This window comes from Anopheles coluzzii, chromosome 2 (genome assembly GCF_943734685.1).
Source record: "Anopheles coluzzii chromosome 2, AcolN3, whole genome shotgun sequence".
Classification (NCBI taxonomy): domain Eukaryota; kingdom Metazoa; phylum Arthropoda; class Insecta; order Diptera; family Culicidae; genus Anopheles; species Anopheles coluzzii.
The window spans coordinates 3,445,711-3,468,429 of record NC_064670.1 but is presented as its reverse complement, the minus strand read 5'-3'; the positions used below and the strand labels follow the sequence as shown (position 1 = coordinate 3,468,429).

At 43.1% G+C, this 22,719-nt stretch overlaps 1 protein-coding gene across 6 annotated transcripts in view; it reads left to right on the top strand.

The window, feature by feature from the left end:
* Nucleotides 1–22,719, top strand: part of LOC120950429 (putative uncharacterized protein DDB_G0291608) — a 57,209-nt gene that overhangs the window by 26,285 nt on the left and 8,205 nt on the right. For 5 of the 6 annotated variants that reach the window (XM_049605278.1, XM_049605277.1, XM_049605276.1 and 2 more), the window contains exon 2: nucleotides 17,732–18,536. In XM_049605278.1, the coding sequence (XP_049461235.1) occupies nucleotides 18,361–18,536 (176 nt within the window). In that variant the 5' untranslated portion in view covers nucleotides 17,732–18,360. The remainder of the gene's footprint in view (nucleotides 1–17,731; nucleotides 18,537–22,719) is intronic. The other variant, XM_049605274.1, reaches the window with a different exon arrangement.

Below are 22,719 nucleotides of genomic sequence, written 5' to 3'. Positions count from 1 at the left end.
GCACAATTTTCATAAGAGTCCATTAGCGTCGAAACCATGTGTGCGTAATGGGCTTTCGGTGTGTGTGCGAATGTAAATTCGCTCGAGAAATGCCGGAGAAACCATCTCAGTTGATGTATGAGGATGGCTTCCATGGGTCAGATGCTTTTAATTAGAAACATTGCTCAAAACGATGTTCTGCGGAGTTTGGAGAAGTGGTCGGGGTACGAAGGGGTAAGCAATTCATTTCAATCATATCAGGAAGATTGATTGCCGCTCAGGAAAGGGTAAACGATGCAATGGAGGACTCTTTTGCATATGTAAATACATTAGTATTATAAAATAAAATTGAAGCATCCTCCATTCTATACTTAAAGTAATTCCTTAAGCTTATTCCTGGCACTCCACATGTCTATATAAATCTACCAAACCTACATATAGTCGTCAAAACAGCGCACTAACATAGATCGATGTACGTTTGCTTTTTCTCTTCCAGAAATTTCCGTTCCCTCATTGCGAGCCGTTCGGTAGCACCTTCACAAGCCGGAATCTTCGCGTCCTTACCCAAAACTAGGTCGCAAAGCAGCACAGCACGGACGGGGATGGGAGCGCGTCGTTAGTTGCAGAGAGAAACTCTTGCACAGCCAAACATCTGTAGCCCAGCCTCAGGAGTGGTGCGCCAAGTTTAGAGTATGTTTTAAAAATTTATACTCGCCAGTACTACGGTGTGTGTGTGTGTATGTCTTCGTTTGTGTGTCAGCTTTTAGTCGGAAGTTTTTTATTTTGTCTATTTGCCGACCCCTTCTCCTCTTCTCTGCCGTAATCGATCGCAGAGCTCTGATGTCGTCGTGTGGTTGTTTGCGGCCCTTTTTTACTACTTCTTCCTCGAATGCCCTCAAAAACCATGATGTAATTTCCTAACGAGCCGAAATTGCGCCAGTAATCCTTTTGCGAGTCAAACATCTAGACCTTGACAGGCTGTTCAAACGTGTGCTTTTTTCGAACGCTATTAAATGTCAAAGTCGTTGGTCCCCCGGTCATCGGAAGCGACGCGGTAAAGGGCCCCGGGCGGTGGGACGAATATCATCCTGGTTTCACCTATCGCTGAAAGCTCATGTTTAATAATGAAAATGCAATTTAAATTTCACATTAGCATGTTTTGTGTGGCGGTGTTGGCGGTGATCATGCTACATATGTACACGTGTACCTGTGCTGTGGCTTTAGGCGAAGGATTACTCGCATTATGATGTGTGCAAAACCAAAAACCAGAAAAAAAGAAGAGATTGAAACTGTAGCTGCAAAGGGCAAATAACCACACACACACAGTTAGTAGCTGCTCTGTTTACCACTTTTTACTGTTTAGAATGTGAATTTTGCTAATCCTTCGGGTTTGGGAAGCTCTGAGCCCCTGTTGTTTGTGCCGCAACTGAAATTAAACCTTGTGGTGCCGCCTTAACAACACGCTTCCTGCACCCCGCAGGAAAGGTTTCCGCTGTTCATTTTTCTTAGCTACTCAGAGCTCAGACCGGTAAGCGTCGCACGGTTGCCTGGGCGTAGATTGTTTTCAGTAAAATTCATTACACGATGAATCTCCATGCTGGTATATGAACGAGAATTCATGGCACTAGCGCTGCGTATGAGGCGGGGGTAGCACTGACGAGAAATAACGAGCACTGCCGACTTGAGCCTGTTGTACTGGAACACCCGTAGAAATGGCGGCGGGTAAAGGTTAAATAATTCATTGGCAGTTAAATTAAGTACCAACACATACCAGCCAGCCTTTCCCTGTCTGTGTTCTATCAGCAGATGGTATTTTTCGTTCTTTGGAGACGCGTAGTGTACAGCGGGACCCACGATATGATGCCATACAACGAAGATACTAGTGACAAATGATTTTATTTTGCAATATTATTAGCTGCTCTGTAGAATGAGAGCATGATGCTGAGTCGAAAGAATAGTTTTACTCAAAAAATTACTATATGGTATGGTTCACAATATCTACGCTAGATGTCGCTTTTACGTTGAAGATTAATTTACAGCCCGAGTGTAGTGAGAGTGTGTTTTGGAGACTAATAGACTATTAGAAAGAATATATCAATATAGATTTTTGATATAACATACGGGTTGTAAATAATTATGACTAGCATACCTTTCGGTGAACTCAAGAGTGATAAAACGTAACTTTCCTTTCCGTCTCGCTTATAATGTATGCTGTAAAAGTTTACCCTAAGAAAAAGGGTCATCTGCTTTTAAGTAAACTAACGTTTAAAATAGATTAAATGCCTCAACAAACCACTGATACGATATCAGTAAGCAAACTCAGCAAGGGCAAACTTTCGCTGGTCCGAACCAACAGAACGCGCTACAAACTTTGATTGCAATCTACCCAAAAAGCCTTTTTTCCCAGTCACCACGCGGCTCCAGGCGACGGCGGCAGGCTTCCGATTCAACGGTGACCCACCCGGCCGTTTGGAAAGTTAAACAAAATGATTATCTTGTGCGCTGCAAAGGACAAACAAACTTCAGTGTTCGGCGATTCCGGGCGTTGTGTGGCGTCGTGGTCTCTGTATGCTTTGGCGGAGTGGTGTGGCGGCCGAGTGCGAGAGGGGGGGAGCCACCCGATGGCATTATCAAACGGCGGCAGCACAACGTACGACCGCAGCACGGGGCCTTTATCGAAGATTTACTTAGGACTTATGGGTTGCCGGCGGTAGTTGTGGCCATGGCTTGGAAAGCAGGAACAACCCGGTTAGGGCGCATCTTTGGGTGTTATTTTACGACACAGTCCTTCGACGCGTTCACATCCGGGAAGTGAGTGTGTGTGTGTGCGCGGTGTTATCAAAACTATCTTTGTGCTCCGTGCTTCTACGGTTCGCTGTGTAACGCTGTGTTGCCAGAACGCGATAAGACGCTCGGTCATATCGGGTCATATAACTAGTTCGTTCGCTTCGACTGTAGTTACACCCTCCCCGTCGATCAGTTCGTTCGTGGACGATTGTCGCATTAGGGTGTTGTTTTTATGTATTTCGAGGCCTCGTAAGCCTTGGTGATGAACTGGCAGGATGCGCTAGACACTTTGCCAGAAATCATCGTCAAAGGGCTTGATATTTGGGGTGTTCAAGATTCATTCCTATTTGATTAGTTCGTAAGATGATATGTGGGTGAGTGTGTGTGTGTGTATGGATGGAGTACAATCTCGGTGCGACTTATGACCTCTTCCTGCACGTGGCATCTGCTGGTTCGTGCTGTGTATGCGGACGTGCCTGGAATTACTGATAAGGGTAGGTTTGCTGCAAGCCCATAAGGGTAAGATACCAGGAATTGGTCGCTCTGCTCTGTGTCACAAACACAGGCACACTCCCGCTGGTAAATTGTATGCATAAGGCATCGTGCCATGCACATACATACTGTCAGAAAGAGGCTTCACTTAATTTCCCATAAATGTCACGAGTGATGAAATTAAAGTAGAAACGAATGACAAATGGTTCAATGATCTCTGCCGTCAGTGACAGTCGGTTATGCGATGGTCTCAGTTACTTTTTTGAGCAACATGGGACAATTGTGCATTTTTCATGCATTGGTTTCATTTCCAGAGCTTTTTAATGGGTATTAACCTTTTTGATGGTATCACAATGTTGTTCCTTTGAAACCCGAAGATAGGCGTTCGATATGCAAACAAGGATAATAAATGTGAGTGGTAAAAATGGGGCGCAGGTTCAATGCAGATGTGTGTATGCCCACAAAGTAACGTCATAATTCATGATTATGCTACACTGTGCGTTGTGTTTTGTTTCACACTCCTCTCGTGTGCGCAGGCAGTGTTTATTATTGAAATTGTGGTACGCTGGTTAGCGTAACACAAAACATAACAGAGCAGCAGCATGATGGAACATGAAAATCAACAACCATGACCCGAGCGGTCGTCGACTGTGTCTGTGTGTGTGTGTGTGTGTGTGTGTCCATAAACCGAACATAGACCACTGCTGCATTTTTTTTTACAGCCCACCAAATCCCGTCTGGTTCCAGCGCCATCGAATGCGCGTCGTCATCCGGATCGTTGACGCAAATGATTATCGAGCACTTGAGCGAGGGCCTCGTGTTGGAGGGTTATTGTTGGGTTTGTTGTTTTAGCCGCTAGAAAGAGTGCATCATCGCGATCGTTGTACTGTTATGTGCTTCATGTGAAGCTCTTGTTTGTGATGCACAAGGGGTAAAGCTAGCACATTTTCCCGGCACAGCACTATGTTTTGCTGTGGCAGCCTATGAAGTCATGGTGGCAAGTGTTTCGATCCCGAGCTCAAGTGATGTTCATCGTGAAGTTATGAAATTGTTTCATTCGTCCAGTCCTTGTGATTTTGGTTTTTAAAGGGCTAAAGGACCACCATTACTCTTTAGTGTAGGTAGATGCTTACCTCATCGATATTTACATGCCTCTATCAAGGTGAGGGTTTCGTTGAAAAAGCGTGTAATGCCCGGGAAATTACTTGAATGACGAGCAGGTTTTGGTGTTTCTCGTTTTGTGTTCCATTTTCTCCATTTTATGCGATGCTATTATTGGCATACATTTGCTACAATGTTTGCGTGCTTTTTGCTGATTTGTATTCCCTTTCACTGCCACTTGACGAAGGACTAACGGGGATGATGGATTGATTTCCGCTAAATGTGTCGGCCGTTCCGTTTCTGTCTGATTCTTCCGGCTTTTTCCAAAAAACGTTGAAAACGTGTGGGATATATGTATTGTAACAGTTTATTTGAATTTTTTATCGTTTTATTTCACATTTATCCTTTGTTGATATATTAGACTGTGTTATCTAGCATTAATATTCGTTTTGAGTGGTTTACTAGCGATAAGTTTCCGGTCGCTTTATTACTTTCTTTCTTCCTCATACTAACTATGGTCGTGAAGGTGAATAATTGTGAACATTTTTACCATGACTTCCTGCAAACAAAAAAAGCTGAGAACTAAAGCTTATGACAAAACGCGTTCACAAACACATGCACTTACCTCCTTCATTCGCACACAATTTTTGCCGGTACAACACACTGCTGAAGCTCGCGGGTGACACAAAGGCTGAAGCGCTATTTCCGTTCGGTTGCAAAACGACTCACATATACCACCGTAATTGAAAAAAAAAGATGTCGACCATGTGTATCGGGCGCTGTTAATGCTAAATAACAATCGATGGAATAGTGTATAATAAGCGCAAAAGATTTGTTTTTTTTCATCAGTTTATGAAAGAGCTGGGCTCAAGATGTTTCAAGGTATGAATTAGTTTTAGGTTTACGTGTGTGTAATTATTTGTCGGTTTAGCAGCGTTTCCTTCTAACTGTTGTCGTTGTTTAATTTTAGTTTCTGGTAAAAATCATTATGCGAATGCGAATGTGATATGCACACGCGCTGCCAATGCTATTTATTTAAAGATATTAACCTACTACCTAGATGATTAGAGCGCAAATATGGTACACACACACACGTTCATTGCGGGCCTAGTGGCTGTGCCTTACTTTATAATATTTTTATATGTTTTGTGCAACATTGTTGACGGTTCATCGGGATTTTGATTCTGTTGTTTGTTCAAGTATTTATTTCCTCCCCCTCCATCTCGCAAGCGTAAGTGGTGATGAGTGGCTGTAATTATAAATTATCGTTATTAAAATAATACTAGCCTTAAGGATACACGATTGTTAGGATTGCGAACATAACTACTATGTAATTTATTTCGTACTGTTATATATTTATATATGCATGACACTCTCTCTCTTTCTCTCGCTCTATCTATACACAGTTTGATCGTTTCATATAATTTTATCGCATTGTTTTTTAATTACAAAAATAAGAAGCTATACTGTATCAGTAAAACACAAAGAGACGCTTTTTGTTTATCTCAAACCATTCTTCTTTGCATACCTCATCACTAATTCGTTATTTCACCATAAGTAATGATTGTGGCTTTCGGCGAGCACCCGTTGCGATCTTTGTGTGTGTGTGTGTGGTTCGCAGATTCATTTTCGGTTATTGTGAATAGTTTTACGATGCTTTAGGTAGCTTTTGGCTCTATTTACTGACATGCACATGCGGTTCGACCAAAGCCCTTATTCAAAGTGCGTTTAATACCATGTTTAGTAGCAACAGTTTCTGTACCCATAAACGTACTGTGTATATGATTGTTTAGTATAAATCACACCTTTTATTTACTGTTATTAACACACTCTCTCTCATGGCTGCAATGCTGCAGGAGGACTATGAGCAAGTAAAATCTTTAAACATCACAGCAAAAACGGTCATCAGAATATTTGCTTTAATTTTTAACTGTAAATCAAGTTTCATTCCAGTAACACACTCCCTTTAGTATTGTTGTGCAAGTTGAATGGGATGCGTTGCCAAAAGCATAACCGATCATTAGATTACACACGCTCTCTAGAGCTGGCGTTAATAATAATGTATACATAGACACACATCCTCACCTCACGAAAACAATTATTAATTAATAAACCCACTCAAAAACACAACACAGCCCGGATAATGATAAACTATGTATGTACCTTGTTGGAATGTATGTACAAGCCATTTACTAAAAGGAATAAAATATATATATTTTATAGTACAATAAAATAGCAAACTATAGACACCTTGTTCGTTTCGAATCGTTTGTTAACTGAAATGTAATTGTTTTTTTTTTTTGTTATTTTGTTTCTACCTAATCTTCCTCCACCCTGTGCTCTCTGCTCTCTTTCCCTTTACTCCTTTTTTCCACTGCAACCACCGATGTCGTTTTTCGTCTACTAATAGAGTGCTTCCTTTTCCCCCATCTACACCTCGGGCAAGAATAGCGTACCGAACTAATCCAACCTCACGGCTGTTAGTTTTGCTGTTTTCCATTTGAATTTCACGTTCGCTACAGTACAAAAGGGTATAAGGTTTCTACAGAGCCCATCTTACTTTGTGTCGTACTTCACGTGTTTCATGTTTCTATATTTCTCAACGTTGCAACCGATCAATGCTTAGTCATGTTTATATTTTATGCGTTATTGATATTACTGCTTCTACTTTTACACTAGTACAATATTGAGTTATTTGTAATCCGTTTGATTGTGTCTACTTTTCAACTTCAAACAGTCGTTATTGATCCTTTCGGTTGCCGCATTCAAATTTTATGCAGAATCTCAAATTTATTTTTGGTGTTTCATCAATCGGTGCTGGAATTAGTAGTTAGCTTTCGCATGCATTTGTATACTTTTCATTTACAAACAAGTAATTTTTAGAACCTGCTTACAAAATAATATACCGCGCCTGGAACCAAACAGGGAGAGAGAGATAGAGAGAGAAATAAAAGTCCCGAAAGATGCAAACAATATAAATGTTTTCTGGAGAGTTCCTACTCGTTGTTGATTAACAATCGTTAATCAAGTTCCTTACATGATATTTATCTCACGTGCCATTTATTTATTATAAAATTTTATTTTATTTTATTTTATTATAAAAGTATACCAACTACTCAGATAGCGTAAAAATCGCTAGCATCACTTGATAAATGAAGCTAACAACTTATCCCAGCACTGACACCTATTTAAGCAAAAAGTGGCTTTATGTTACCCTTTCTATGGCTCTGCGTGCTAGCGAACTGTAATTTGGTGCAAAATTGTACGATTCGCCTTTCTTTTCCTAGTCCGTTAGTTTGTTGTTGGTTCCTCTCATTACAAGCAAATCATAGAAGCACTTAGTGTAAAACTAACCCGAAAGAAAGGTTATCTCCCACACTGGAGTCATTTCCTTTGTTTTGACAATAAAATGAAGGGTGCGCGATCGTTAATTTATCTGTTAATATATGTGATTGTTATTATTATTGTGCACTTATTTCATCTTCAATTGCTCGTCACGGTGTGATAATTTCTCTATTTAGTGCATTAAGCGATTGCGTGCTATGAATGGTGTGTTTGCATTGCAATGTAAATCGAAATGTTCGAGCGGGCACGGTGTGTTTCATCATCTTTGTACAGAGAGGGAGACATCCTGCCCAAGGAGTCTATCGGGGCCGGTTCCGTAGCTACTAATAAAACCGCGTGCCACGTTCGTTGCCGCTTAGTAACTTCCTCACTGAGGGGAGGAAGGGGTTGTGCCTGCCCACGCCTGCCTTGTTCGTTTTGGGTTTCACTAGTTTTTAGTACCTTGTTGCGTCCGGAAGGAAAGCTCTCCATCTCCATCCCTGGTCGTGTACGTATGGTGCAAGGTGTTGAAAGGTTGAAGGTAACTATAGCTTGTAAGGTAGTATAACAATGAGTAGATGCTTTTCTTTCCCGAAACAGAACAATAATATCACATTCTTTCATATGTTTGCTTTCTCTTAGTAGCTTCCGTCGCTTCGAAAGAAATGCCCACGAATCGGACTAACAAAGAATAAAAAAACCGATGAAATTTTAAATACACCTCCCATTATCCATATACCCCATTCTTCGATTCTAGTTTAGCCGCTAGTGTTGGTAATCCTTTGTGCTATGTGTGTGCGTGCATTTGTATGTATTTGTTTATCATTTTTGGTTCTATTTTTTGCAGGTTCTATTGTGCCGTTCGTGGCGGGTTTGTGGACACAGCTGTACACACTTGTTGTAGCTACTGCATCTTCTTCGATTATGCACCCTTTTGCTCTTATGGTTAATTATTTCATTGTACAACTAATCGACCTTCATTGTTTTGAACCGCTAACTCATCTTTGTTTCTTTCTTTGGTAGTTTTGTTTTGTTTTTTTTTTCACAAAATAATGCATAATTGACATCATTTAAGTTTACGTGCTGTATGTTATACATCCTTTTTCTATACAATGTTCCTTATTCATTTAGCTCTATTTCCTAGCCTGGTGTTTGGTGTACAAAAAAAGCATGCACGGCGTGGTAAACGCTCAAAGCTCTCCTAATGAAACAAACCAAATGTATTGCGTTGATTGCTTGAACAGTTTTCCTTTACCAAAATTACGCTTAAATTACATGTGTAAAAATCAGGCACAAGATTTATTGGCGGTACACGGCCACACGACTGCCGCAAGCAATGAAGTAAGGCAAACCATAAGCTATTGAGGGTGTTGTAGTGTGAATCTGCTGTCGTATCGCTTAAGCACGGCGCTAAGAACGTACTTTAACTACTACCGCTATTACTACTAGAGAGCTGTGGCTACAACACCTCACTCACTCTGCAGCAACCATCAATTCCTACTACTACCTTTACTACGCCATCCAACATCTATCGAATACTGCTTGCTGCACGCCCCGGGTGTGAGTGTGTGGTTGTTACTCTTCACAGGTGAGAGGTTTGTATAGCAATAGGTAGTAATTTCTAACCATTTATTTGCTGCTAATGCTAATATTGTTACAAATGTACGTTTGTTTGTGTATTTATGTGTGTGTGTGCCTAGTAATTATTAAAATTTGAATGTTTCGCTTAACTATATAAACCACAAATAGTGTTGTGGTTGATGGTGGGTTACTTTGATTGTACCTAAGATTAGTAAAAATAATAAGTATAAAGTTTTTTCTATAGCTTCTACTAACAATTTTTGCTGCAAATTCGCTCGAACGTGGTGCCGTTAAAGGTCGAAGCTGTTCTACAAACAATAGAATTTTAGAAAAAAACCTGCTCAGATCGGTGTATGGCATATTGCGTGACAGATGCAGCATTTCCCGTTTGCCAGCGAGGGTATTTGCGCTTGTTTGTTTGTGCCTCATTTGACGCTTTATGAAGCACAAACAATATTTGCAAAGAACCGGCAAGAAGAACGCTCTTCGAACGAAGAGATTGCGATGGCCGCACCACTGTTAGTATGCGCTACTACACGAGCGCTTTGTTAGTGGAAGAGCGTGGCACTTTAAACGGATACACATTGCCTGTGCCTCGGCTCTGAGTAGTTAGAGTAGAATGTGCGCGACTATATCCTCTCTAATCCATTTATGGCTGATTATATCGGGGACACGCCGAGGGAGAAATTCGCTGTGAAACGAACGAAAGCGTGAAAAAATGGTAAATGCATAGAACCGAGCGGGAAACTTGAGCCCCGATGCTCCTCTAGCGTAGTGTGTGACATTACGATTCGCGTATTGTGTGCCAGTTTTTTTTCCCCTGTTATGTGTGTACCCATGGATAGTACGTGGGTGTCTCTTTGTTCATACTTTTTGACACTTTCAAGCGAAACTGAAGGACGGCCCACAGCAATTTTGACCTATTCGTCGCTCGTATAAGCACACATATGATCGGGTTCGTATGGCACCGTGTATTGAGCATGGGTAATCCCAGTTTCGCTACGTGCTTTTGATGACTTTTCGATGGATGGATTGATCCTCGTGCGTCCACGGTGACAGGGTGGCGACAACAAACTGGCTAGATTATTTGTTTTTCCTTGGTGAATTTCCGTAACACCATGTGAAACATAATTGATTGATTGGCGTGTACCACGCTGATGAAATGTGTTGTGTTGCCAATGAAAATATCATCGCTTAATCGATGTATGATTGAGCCGAAACAGTGCAAAGGATTAAGCGAGCGTGTGTGTGTGTATTTCTCCTTTTTTTCCTCCAATCAACCGTTTTGATCGATCGTTTTGGTACGATTCTACAAAGAAGTGTGGAGACATGACATGATGAATGAAATTTACATTACTGTTGTGCAACTTTTTATCCACACGGTTTATGGATGAGCTTGTTGCCATTTTGTAATTGTCATTCGTATAGTAATCATAACACCTAGTGCCCCCTTAAGGGAAGCTAATGAACCACCGCAGCACTATTTGTCGTTTCTTTTGCAGTATTTAGGACTTCTGCCTTACGGAATTTGGACCAAAATCAAATCGAAATTCGTTATGTGTTTCACCGTTCTGGATTCGTATGTCCCTTAGCTTTTTTTTGGTAAGTTTTGATTTGAGTATGAAATCAAACCCACTCATACAAAACCAACCTCATCATTTCCAATGATTTTGATGGTAAAACCTTGGTTGTTTGTTGAGTCGTGTCTACAGGCAAAACCTATTTTCTGGAAACGGTTTCCCTTTCCTTTCACTCTACCCTATGCTTTACTTTCCTTTCCACACACACAACGTGATGGTGAAAATAGTATGTTTTTGTTTGTAGAATCTCCTTCCTAGACCCTTCAGTTGGGGTTGAGGTTTCGTCCCACCAGATAGTGTCATTTCGTGCGGATTGCTTTTGTGTTTGCGGTGTGCGGTGGTTTTTGTGCTCACACGCGCGCGCCTTCTTCTGCCTGGCAGGTTCGCAAAAAGGGTTTTCTTGTAGCTTTTTATCGGACTTCTGGCCCATCTATAAACTGCTCCAACTGCCAACTCCATGGGACTAGGCAGCGGGGTCTTGCAAATAGGGTCGAAATTACGCTCGGTAGCTTATCGTTCAGTTTCCAGTTGACGGTTTCTGGGAGGCCCAGTTCGCCGCGTGTTTCGTTCGTCTCAAAATTTATATCCTTCTAGCGGCTTAGCTTTTTTTTTTGGTCTTTGAAGAAATTTGAAACGATTAACATTTGTGTGTTGAAGGATGGCAAATAAACGGACTGATGATGAAGCACAGAAAAAAAATCGGGAAATAAAGGCGTCTAACCAAAACTTTCATCTATCTTCCGCCGCAGTAGGCAAGATTTTTCAAGTCTGTTTTTATGCAGAACAAGTTAGGATGTTATTTTTTGTTGTTTTGTTGAATTTAATTCAAAAGTGCACCTTTTAGGGTTGCGATCCCGAATGAACCACGCTGCAGGGGCGTATTCCATTTTCTGGGAAATGTTTTATGATAAAAATAAAAATAAACGCGAATGAGCCGACAGCCAAAACTCTGGAGCGCTTTGTTGCTTAAACAATCTTTCTAAACATATCCACCGGGAGCTGCACGGATGGACGAAGCATCATCATCATCATCAACACGGGGCCATGGCTGCAGGGTAATAATGGAAAGATGAAAAGCAAACATGCCTGCCAGCTTTGTTTGGAGGAGATTAGAATTTGGGGAAATAATTTTTGCATCATCCCCACCCATCCTCTTTATTGCGGTCGTTTCGGCTCGTCGGATTCTTCATTATGAACAGTGTTGGTTTTTCTCCGCCAGTTCCACCACTAACGACGCGCCACAACAATGCTGTGAACATAGAACTCCTTGGACAGCAGCGCAAACAGCAGGAAAGGAATTCGCGATGCGTTGCGTTTCGTGTGGTGTTAAGCGGATGATGTCGACTTTTTCTGCTCGGCGATCGTCCATGACGGTTGAAGCTGTTGTTTTGTTTCCCATCAGGGGGCGCACTTGTCGCAGTTTCCTATCCAATCAAGCAATGCAGAGAGAGCAATCGGTAATGAAATTACGAAATGCCGGCTTCCCCAAAACATGGCCACTCTCTATTCAATCTACTGAAATTTGGGTTCGTGTACACATGTCCTGCCGAGCACAGCAGCTTCCGGCCGGAGCGATAGATGGCATGCCTGTGTTGACGAATCAATCTTGTGGATCCCGTCTTCCTTGGTGGTTTGTGGGTGTGACACTCCCGCCGAGATCACCTTTTTTTGCGACGTTCCCCTGTGTATGTGGTCTGTGTTTTGTTTCATTTCGTGTGACATCTTGTGTGATTGGTGATGATGTGGTCTCCCGTTGTTGACTGTTGACGCTAGCCTTCCTTGATGATTATTTACGGGCCACGGTGCTGTGTACGTTCCTGTTGGAAGATTTATACGAAATTCGAAATCCTCATTCAAGGTCACTCGGATGTGGCTCCGATGAAACACTCCGGTTTGGAGGCGGAAAGGAGAAGCTCTCCATCCGGGCTAGATTTCACTTCGATAAGCACTTAAAGGATTCGCTGCGTGTGGCGTCCGTCATTGCCTTAAGGCTATCGATAAATCATCCAGTGGTATCCGTGGGCCGCGCGCCACAACCAACCCCAGATGCTCGGCACCGGAAATGAGCGGTAGGCTTGTGATTCGATTAATTTTGAATGGATTTAATGAGTATCATTCTCCCGGAACGCAATTTCATTAGGAATTAATGTGTTTTCCATTACCGATTGCATAAAAGACCAAAAGAGCTCGGCATGAAGCGCCCGCTGGGTGGTGTGTGCGAGCGTGGGGCTTGTGACGTGCGGTGGAAGGGTGCTCTATTTAGTTGGGATGGTAATATGAACCTTATACACACTGTGGAAAATGAGCCCGTAAATGTTCGCGCTCCCCTCCGTCCCCTCCGTACGTGTGCCTGATGCTGATTGGGACTTTCTGTGGCAACAAGCGCACAGTGAGTGGTACAACTTCACCTTCGCTGCTGGGTCTTCAGAAGTTGAAAAGCTCAAATTTCCAACACACCAGCAACTGGGCACGGAATCGATAAAACTTAATGTTGGCGCTCGGTTGGCCCGCTCCCCGCCCAGCTAACGAACATTAATTAATCAAGTGCCATTTTCTTGTGCCTATTCTCGCGCCGGCACGCCTCCCACCAGGATGCGAGTGGGCGGAAAATAGAAATAATGTCCATGATATTGCTTTTATGCACGAAACGTGTGCTCGCATCATAACGGGTGCCCCGCCGGCCGTGTCTTGGTGTGTCGTTCTTTTTTTGTTCTTTTGGAGCATAAAGCTCTCTCTTCCCCCCGGAGTACGCCAGTTGGTGGCCGTCGTTTTCCCTTGATGAACCCCTCTTGAATGCATCTGAATTCATTAGCAACTGGGAGAATTAATTGCCATCGAAAATTGAGCCACATTAATCGACTGGAGCGAAGAAGGAAGGGAAGTGGCAACCACGAATGGTTCGGTTTCGATTTGCTTTACGGTTATTAGTGACGCACGGAGTGCATATCAATTGAGTTGATCTGATTTGTGGGCTGACCAGTGAGGTGTTGGAGTCATGGAGTAAAAAATTGGGGATTGGGGTTTTATTCTGCTTCCAATGTTGAGCTAGGCTGATCGAAATGGAAGGATACTATTGTTGCATACTATTTAAATAAATAGTGACGGTAACTTCCTCGATAAGCGCCATCTACTGGCTACGCAGAGAAAGAGATTAATAAGGCATTACGACTAGGAGCATTACTGTTGCTGTTAATCTTCTCATCAGTTTCGTTATCCTTCCTTTTGAAACCGAACCTAGAGAGCTTGCATTGTCCGAAGAAACCATATCCTGTCAAAGCTAAGGAACGCAAAGAACCATCGCACTCACCAAAGTGGGCAAAAAGCAGAGAGCCCAGGACAGGACCGTCCCGGGCCGCATCGATTATATCGTTAATACCATATCAAAGAAAAGATAAGTGAACGAATACCTCGCACGCCTGCTGGCGCCTTCCCACCAACACCGACGCTTCTCACTCTCAAACTACCGATTTAATCCTCCATTTCAAGAACTGTTGCCTACGGGAAGCGCACCGAAGTGTGTGGTGGGTTTTACGGTATGGGGTAATCTTCAAAGCCCTGCCCTGCCTGCATAAATAGTAGTCAAATTATCTAGCACGGTAGAATCTGCTCGTCGAAAGGCTTGCCAGGCCAAGATCTATCTGCTTCAAGGGTAAAAGCATTTGCCCCATCATCCCCCTCTTGCCCTGGCCCAATGCGCGTAAAAGCAGCGAAGTGGTTAGTGTTCTATCATCCAATCTAACTTGCAAAGCTCATCCCTATCCTTGTTGCTGTGTGGCTTCGGGCACACTCGGGTGGCAACGTTCAAGCCCCCACAGCACACAGTTTTGCTTCTTATTCTTCTTTTTGTCTAACAAGCTGTGGAACTGGCGCGAACACCTCTCCAACCGCCGGCTCAAGTGCTAGGAAACACTCTAACGAGCTGCCATTGTTTCACGAAAAAGGGAATCCTTTTCATTATGTGTGTCCCTCCTACCCAGACCCATGAACCAGGAGTACTGTTGGTGTGGCCCAATAATTGCCACGTCCCTGTTCCACGATTCACCTATCCATCCGTCGATCGTCATCAAGCCCCGTGTCTCTGTCGATGTCATCGTCATCTTCAAGTGTGCGTTGCCGGTTGCCTTTGAACGGTAGATAGCGGAGGGTGGATAAGGAACGCTTTGCCCATCATTATTATCGTCACCATCGAGTTCGTCACGGCAATTCGTTGGAAGTAGTGTATGGCATTAGTACCTAGTCACCAACACACACACACTCAGCACCGAGCTCTGATGGTTTAAGGGTGTGTTTCAAGCTCCTCTACCAAGGCCGTCATTATCCTTAACGTTTTAGCTACAACTTCATACCAATATACATTTCTAACACACACACACACATAGAGACACATACATGCAGGGTTTCAATCCGATTGTCACGTGTATTCGGGCAGTTGGAAATAGTAGAAGAGATGGGACATGTTTGAAAAGTACCACTGTCAAGCGTGTGTTTCCACCATCACTCGTCGCTGATGATGATGATGATGATGATGTGTGTGTGTGGGTGTTTGGCAAAACGATGGGGGGTTGATGAATATGCTTCCAGGCAAGATGTGCCCCCGCTCACCGTACCTCCACATAATCTTGCCGCCCTCTTTCTCCCCGGGCACGCATCGCCGCACCGAGTCGCTGTTTTGTTCGCGTTTCGGGTGGATTATGTATAAATATTGATGCATACCGCGCGTTCGCTCCCTCTGCACACACCCTGCTGCTGTCGTCGTCCCTGCTGCCCTGCTGCTCGCTTCCGTTCCACGCAAAAGGACAGGCGACGGTGCCGTTGAAGAAGCGCCCTTTTGCCGCGTTTGTGGCGCATGTGCCCACCGCTGGGGCTTTTGCCGGCTCGCAGTGCGCAGCCGTGCGTCAACAACAAACGTCGGATTTCTCCGTTGCTCTGGGCGGATTTTGGCGTCGAGTGTGTTTTTCGCAATTGGGAAACGTTCTCGCGCTTGCTATTGTTTTCGAGCTCGCACGGGCTTTGCACGGGCTCTAATGGGACACAAACGGAATTAGTTAGGATGATGGTGACGGTGAGTTGTGGCACCGACTATGGGACGTCACCTTCGGGGCATACCTGCGGCCGAATGCTGTGTGATGGCATTTTGACGGACAGCTGTGTCACAATTTTCCGTTGTACTGTGATAACTGATATCAGTTTGGAGACCAGTTTTATCAAACAAAGGCAAAGGTGGTACTTTGAAGATATATTGGTACTTTGAAGCATGAATTATTATTAACAGTATTGATTTTATTTGAAACAAAATAAATATATCATATAACAAAAATAGTAAATTTTCACAAAAGCGGTACGTACTGGTCATTCTCTACCCCCATTCCTTACCTCCCTTCGTGATGTGGCCAATCGTCAATCATATTTCGCAAACTGTTTCGATCTGTTGTTATTTTCGCCGTTTTCTGTTGATAAACAACACTTTGCATGAACATAACAACACCACATGAGCGAAAGGAAGGAAACGCTAGTGGCAGAGTGATGGAACCGGGGAAAATCGTTACAATTTCAGCGCAGCTTACGCACGCACGAAACGTTTGTACCGTGCCCTGTTCGAAACAACGCAAAACGTACTAAAACCGTTTTTAATCGATCCCGAAAAACCGGCAACGAGAAGATAAGCCTTCCTTCCCCAAGTTTGCAAAAGGATGGGCGCGCGTATGTGTGTGTGTGTTTGATGACCACCCTCTCGCACGGGGGAGTTGCACCTCCCCTCCAAAAAGCTCTTTTCCTCACCAGCCAGGAGGGTGGAAGAGCCGTGGGAAAAGCGGATCAAATCGGTATTAGTTGCGTTCGTCTTTCGTTTCGTCCATTTGGGTTTCCCCCCATCAGTTCGCCCATTTCTCTTTCGCTACGGCCTGCTGCTGGGTCTGGTCTCGCTTGCGTAATAGTGTGCGGCTGGGGAGGAGGCTCACATTTCTAGGGCGACCGTGTTTAGACGCCACACATTCCACGTGAAATCGAAAGTCGCCGAACCCCGCGAAGACTCGCGAACGACGGCGCGGTCTCTTTTCTCTCTCTCTCTCTCTCTCTCTCTCTCTCTCTCTCTCTCTCACACACACACACACTCTCTCTCAATGTGTGTATGTGTGTGTGTGTGCGAGGGTGTGTTTCTCTCGCACACGCACGCATGCCACCATCGAAGCAAACCGGGAGCGGCTCGAATACCAACGCTCTCTCTCTCTGTACGGTTATGTTCGCCTTCGTAGTAGTAGTGGTGTTGGTGGTGGTGCTGTAGTGAAAGCCCACCCCGAGCACGACGGGGCACACACAGGCAGCGGTTACTTAGTTCACCCCATAGCGTAAGGGTTGCTCGGTGGTACAGCACCGTCTAGTTGTTTAGTTTGCGAAGATGTCGTTAAAATAACGTTTTTCTAACAATTATTTTTGTGCTTTTTTTCGACTCTTTCAACAGTTCCGGTACAAGAAACAGCACCACACACCTCGTGATCTGAAGACTCTCGCTAGCTGTGCGCGAAAACCAGGAAAATAGTGGCCGTCGCAAAGCTCGATACACATTCACCGTTCAGTGTGCGACATTGCAAAGCGTAGCGTCGTGTGTGTGGCTGTGGTAGTTAGTAGACTCTCGACCGAGGGCCAATCCACAGACCAATGCGTGCGTCTGTATGCGAAGAAACCCCTTGCCACAGGGACACATCCTTTGCGAGGCAGTAGTGTAGTAGTGTAGTAGTGGTGGTAGTAGTAGTGCGAGTGATTATTGTTTACACAGCAGCAGTGTTCGAGTGTACGCGTGTGTTCGCGTTTCGTGAATGGAAGTCGTCCCATCTGGGATTGCTCCGTTTGCTTCCTCCATCGTCTAACCATTTTGTTCGTTCTATCAACAGCAGCTCTTTTTCAGCAGCAATCAGCAGTGTGTAAAGTGTGGTACGGAAAAAGGGAAAACAATACTACCCCCATGTGTGTGTGTGTGTGTTTCTGTAGGTGAAGTTATAAAAAAGAGAGAAATAATACTTTGTGTGTGATTTTGTACGCGTTGCGGTACAGTCCTTTTTTCTGTTTGGCCAAGGTGTAGTGATCGCAAGTGACAGATCGATAGTAAATAAACACTAAGGAAACGTCGGTGAGTAGCGCCGCTGGCGCTACTACTGTAAACAAATCGGCAGCAATCGGCAACGCCATCGAAAATGGTGTAGAAGGCGCAGAGGGCGCATAAGTAAAGCTTCCGGTGGTGTGATACGTACATTCCACGAGACGTTCTTTCGTTTTGCAAGCAATTCCCCACCCATACAACGGAATAGAAAAGCAAAAACGATACGGGAACTGTGTGTGTCCCCCACACTGTCGTCTCTCCAGTGCATGAAGGAAGAAAGTGAAGCAAGAAACCCTGTGCAATAATTAGCGTGCTACACAAAAAAAGGAGGGTGCAGTGAGAGAGAATTTTCCAACAAATAAAAAAATAAAAACCCCTTGCTCGTGGAACAGATCGCGCCCCACCACCGGACGCGCAGCAACGATGATGAATCCGAACCATTCCGGTGCGTCACGGCGGCCGTACTCGCGCGGTGCCGTACCGCGCAACCGCTCCCGGATGCCGTTCTCGCCGCACCATTCGCACCACGCGAACCGGAACCATGGCGGGCACAACCAGTCCTGGTACAACAAGGACATGGAGAATAGCTTTAACTACGGGTAAGTTGATTCGTTCGTCCAGGTTAACCGCTTCGTTCATATATATATCCCGCTTGGTTAGAGAATACTTGTCGGGGAAGAGGGGGATTGCTCTTTGCTCGTTGCTCCGCACAAGTTGTAGTAGTTCATTTACGCCCGTTTGCGATCTGCGTTCTGCGCTCACCAAACGCTCCTCGCTTCACACCACACACCGAAGGGATCAGCTGGAAAATCCTTCCCTCGGTTGTATTGTGGCCGCAGGGTGTGCGTGAGTGCATGTTTGCATCAGCAAATGTGTAGCTAAAAAGAAGAAATGCTAGGAAAAGACAACCATTTCCACACTTACTTTACAGTTAAGGTTAAGGCTACTCGGTAGAGGGTAATAATAACATTTCCGCACCCGAACCGGAGCAATGGTATCAACTGTTAAAGGGCGGCGGGCACCATGTGAAGTAAACGGTGTATGGCAAATCATCTCAGACCGGCACATTATGCATGGAAACGCAGCATGCAGCGTCATGTATTTGGTTCATTACTTAAATAGATTCTGTGTCGTCCTGTCAATCTAATAATAGTTGTACAAATAAGGCTACATTTCGTACAAGACAATGTCTAATTTTTAAATCAGTTTAAATTCTAATTGCATTGTAGTATGCTTAAAAGCTTTCACAAACAATTTACCTCTTTAATGTTATTGAAATATTTTATATCTACTTCATGTTCTTCACGGGCTATTTGAGGGTTAATAAAGAGTGTTTGTAGCTGTAGTCATTTTATTGTTACTAACATATTCAAAGTAAAATATTGCTTTATTGAAAACATGAATTAAATTAACTAATTTTTCCCTTGTTTCACGCCACCTCTTGAACATGAAGGCTTTAAAAATTGCATGAAATCGTACTGATGTCTGAGCAAATTTACCTCTCCGAACTGCGCCATTACCCCTGTTGCCCGTTAACTTACCCACACCTTGACGACGTTGATACCATTCCTCACATATCGGTGGCCCGAGTGGCATTTGCAATCGATTCGAAGCTGCATTGTGCATACATTTGACTCTATTGCACATACCGCTGCACGGAAAGCATCTAGAACAGCGCAACAAGAACTCACAAATCGACTCCCTGGGTGGGGTAAATGTGTTTAATCAAAATACCAACTCTTCATACCTGCAACTGTCCTGTCCTCATATGAAATTTCGAAAAAAAACCCACCTGCAAGTTCTCTCTCTCTCGCTCTCTCTCTCTCGTTCCTTATTCTACCATTGCAAATACAATTAAAAAAAAACACGTTTTAAATAACGATCAGTGTTGGTACCACTATTAGCATTATTCAATAGCATTTATCATTACTGCTACCACTAGTACTACTATACTTCTGTTTTTTTTAATCTTTGATCAACTTAATTGCATATTTCTGTAACAATTAAATATTGTAAACGCTGCTAGTTATAAAAGTGTTGGCTGTTAGGTTTCGTTTGTGAAAAGTGTTTATGTTTCGTTGAACGGAGAAATACTTTCAACCTTTTTTCGATTCTCAGAACAATAAAAATATTCTGTAAATTCTATCAGTTGGCCGTATTATTCGATGTGATAGTTACTAAATTTAAAACAAAGATTTATTTTTTCTCCATTTTGTGTAGATTTTTTTTCCCTATTTCTCGATGCAATTTTGGTGTAATGTTTTGGCACCGTGCTTTATTTTTATCCAAAAAATTTAATTCTTTCTTTCACAAATTTCGGAATACTTTTCCCACAAAACTGTTGAAGTTCAAGTTTAGAGTTTTATAAGATTTTACAATCTAATGCTACCAAATGTACTGCATAAGAGCATCCCAAATTGCAGCACGTGCCATCTCCACTGCCTCGTTTCCGTTCGTTTACTGTTCGTTAGAGAATGAGCTAATTTCTTCCATTGACAGCAGTCGAGATAATACTGTTTGCACTGATGTTTTGTATCATGCTATGCATTCTGAAACACGATCCCCCCCCCTTAATTTACCCATCTAGACAATGTGATGTGTTTTTGTACATGTGCCTGGGGCGAGCCTCTTGTAATATGTTGGTGGTTTGTTGCGATATCGGGGAGACACGCTGCTTCAGTTGCATAGAGATTATGATTAACCTTTCTTTTGTTATACATTTTGTAACTATGATTATGTCCGGATGCATCCAACACTTTCCCACCCCGTTTGTTCTTATCAAGCTGCAGCGCACTAACACCTTCAAACTGCAGGTGGGGGGAGAAGAGGGTAGAAGAGAATAAATTACGCTAGTTGTGTTTCGTGTTTTTCATTTGCGATCTTTACGTTAATGTGTTGCATTGTTGCCTGTCCACACGACGGTAACAATGCGTAAAAGTGCGTACGACGATGCTATTTGTATTGGTTTGAGAGTTTAAAATACTAAAGAGGGATCGGATTGGATTGGATAGCTGTTGTGGTTGAAGAGCGTGTGCCATTTGTGATATAAAACCTTTATCTGTTGCACAAATTTCCTAGAGCCAGCCTAGTTATGACATGACATACAAAGTACTGTGTTTACTTGTTTTGTTTGTTTGTTTTACTTTACTGGATTATACTGCTAATGGTCGGTATTTGTTGTGCTCGTTTGTTTCATTTAGTAGACCGTTTTTTCGGGTTTTGGTTTACTGTTTCATGCTCCCATTCAATGTTCCACTCCTTCCAATTAGTCTTTTGAGTTCCTAAATTTACGTGTTTTGCTTAGCATGTGTTATTGGGGATTGTAATACAAAAAAAAATCGAATACGGGGGCGGTCCCGTGGTATAGTCGTCAAATCGAACGAATCAATAACATGCCCGTCATGGGTTCGAGCCCAGACTGGACTGTCCCCCCGTAGCAAGGATTGACTATCCGGCTGCGTGGTACTGAATTAAGTCTCGAAAGCCTGTATAGGCTGGCATGCCCGCGTAGGACGTTACGCCAAATAGAAGAAGAATACAGAAATTGGAAGAAATGTTTTAAAACAAACCCACCTTGGATAAAATCAATGGAGCAATGAAACGTTAAACCAAAACACTGTCAATTCCACTCCAAGTTCCAGACCACAGTTTTGTTTACTTTCTTCGTTTCTTTCCTCTCCCCCCACCTATCTACTGCTGTTACCTTTTCTTACCCGCGCGTTGATTGTGCAGACAAAACCCCCGTGTTCATGTACTTTATATCACAAATAGCTTTTTTTGATTAATAATTTACCGCAACCGCCCATGGTTTTGCCCGAGAGTTTCCGTTGTGGTTTTCGTTTTTCTCTCCTCATACCCGCGTATAACAAATCTCTTCTATATATACGTAGACAGCAAGTGCAGTGCATTGTGTATTGTGTTATCGTTTGTAAAAGTGCAAGACACTCTCACACATACACACATACACACACACACGCACAGTCGTACACGCGTACACGTACTACATAAGCTTACCGTAATTGTAATTGTAAATTATATCATTTTAATTAATACATAATTGTTTTTGATTTTTTCTTCCGCATGCTTTTTGTCCTTTGTGGTAAATTTATTGCAAATATCAAACTGAACTGAACTTCAAAATCCAAACAAATATATATAAAAAAACCAAACTGATATGTACAACCTGCCACCACCAACCACCACCAACCATCACCACTACAACCTTACCACCAAATATTAAAAAAAAAAAATAATAACCCTACCTGCGTGTACTACCTCTCTACTACTAATACTACCTATTGCTACCCTCATCTTCAACCACCGAACTGATGCAACCCATCATCCAATATACTGCTACCGAATGTGTAAACCCGATCATCCCACTCCTGGTCCTGGCAACCCCCGAATTGCTACTATACACACACACACAAACACCTTACCTTATGACCGTGAAAATGCGTGTTTTGTCTTCTTTGTATCACCGTTATCAACATTGCTGCTCGTGCTAATGCGAACAACAACAACAACAACAACAACTATTATTACTTACTGCCTGGTTACGTTTCTTGAAACTGGTTGCAAAACTCGCTTTAATTTTGTAACTTCTTTACTCTTGTAAAAATATTACGACCTTGGTTTTGTAATCGTTACATTGTTGTGCTTCATTAACCCTCAATGCACCTGTTGACCTTGTTTTACCTTAAATGTTGGTTATCTTCATTGTATCGGTGGTGTACTGCTACTACTACTACTACTACTACCAACTATGTTAAACACACAAAC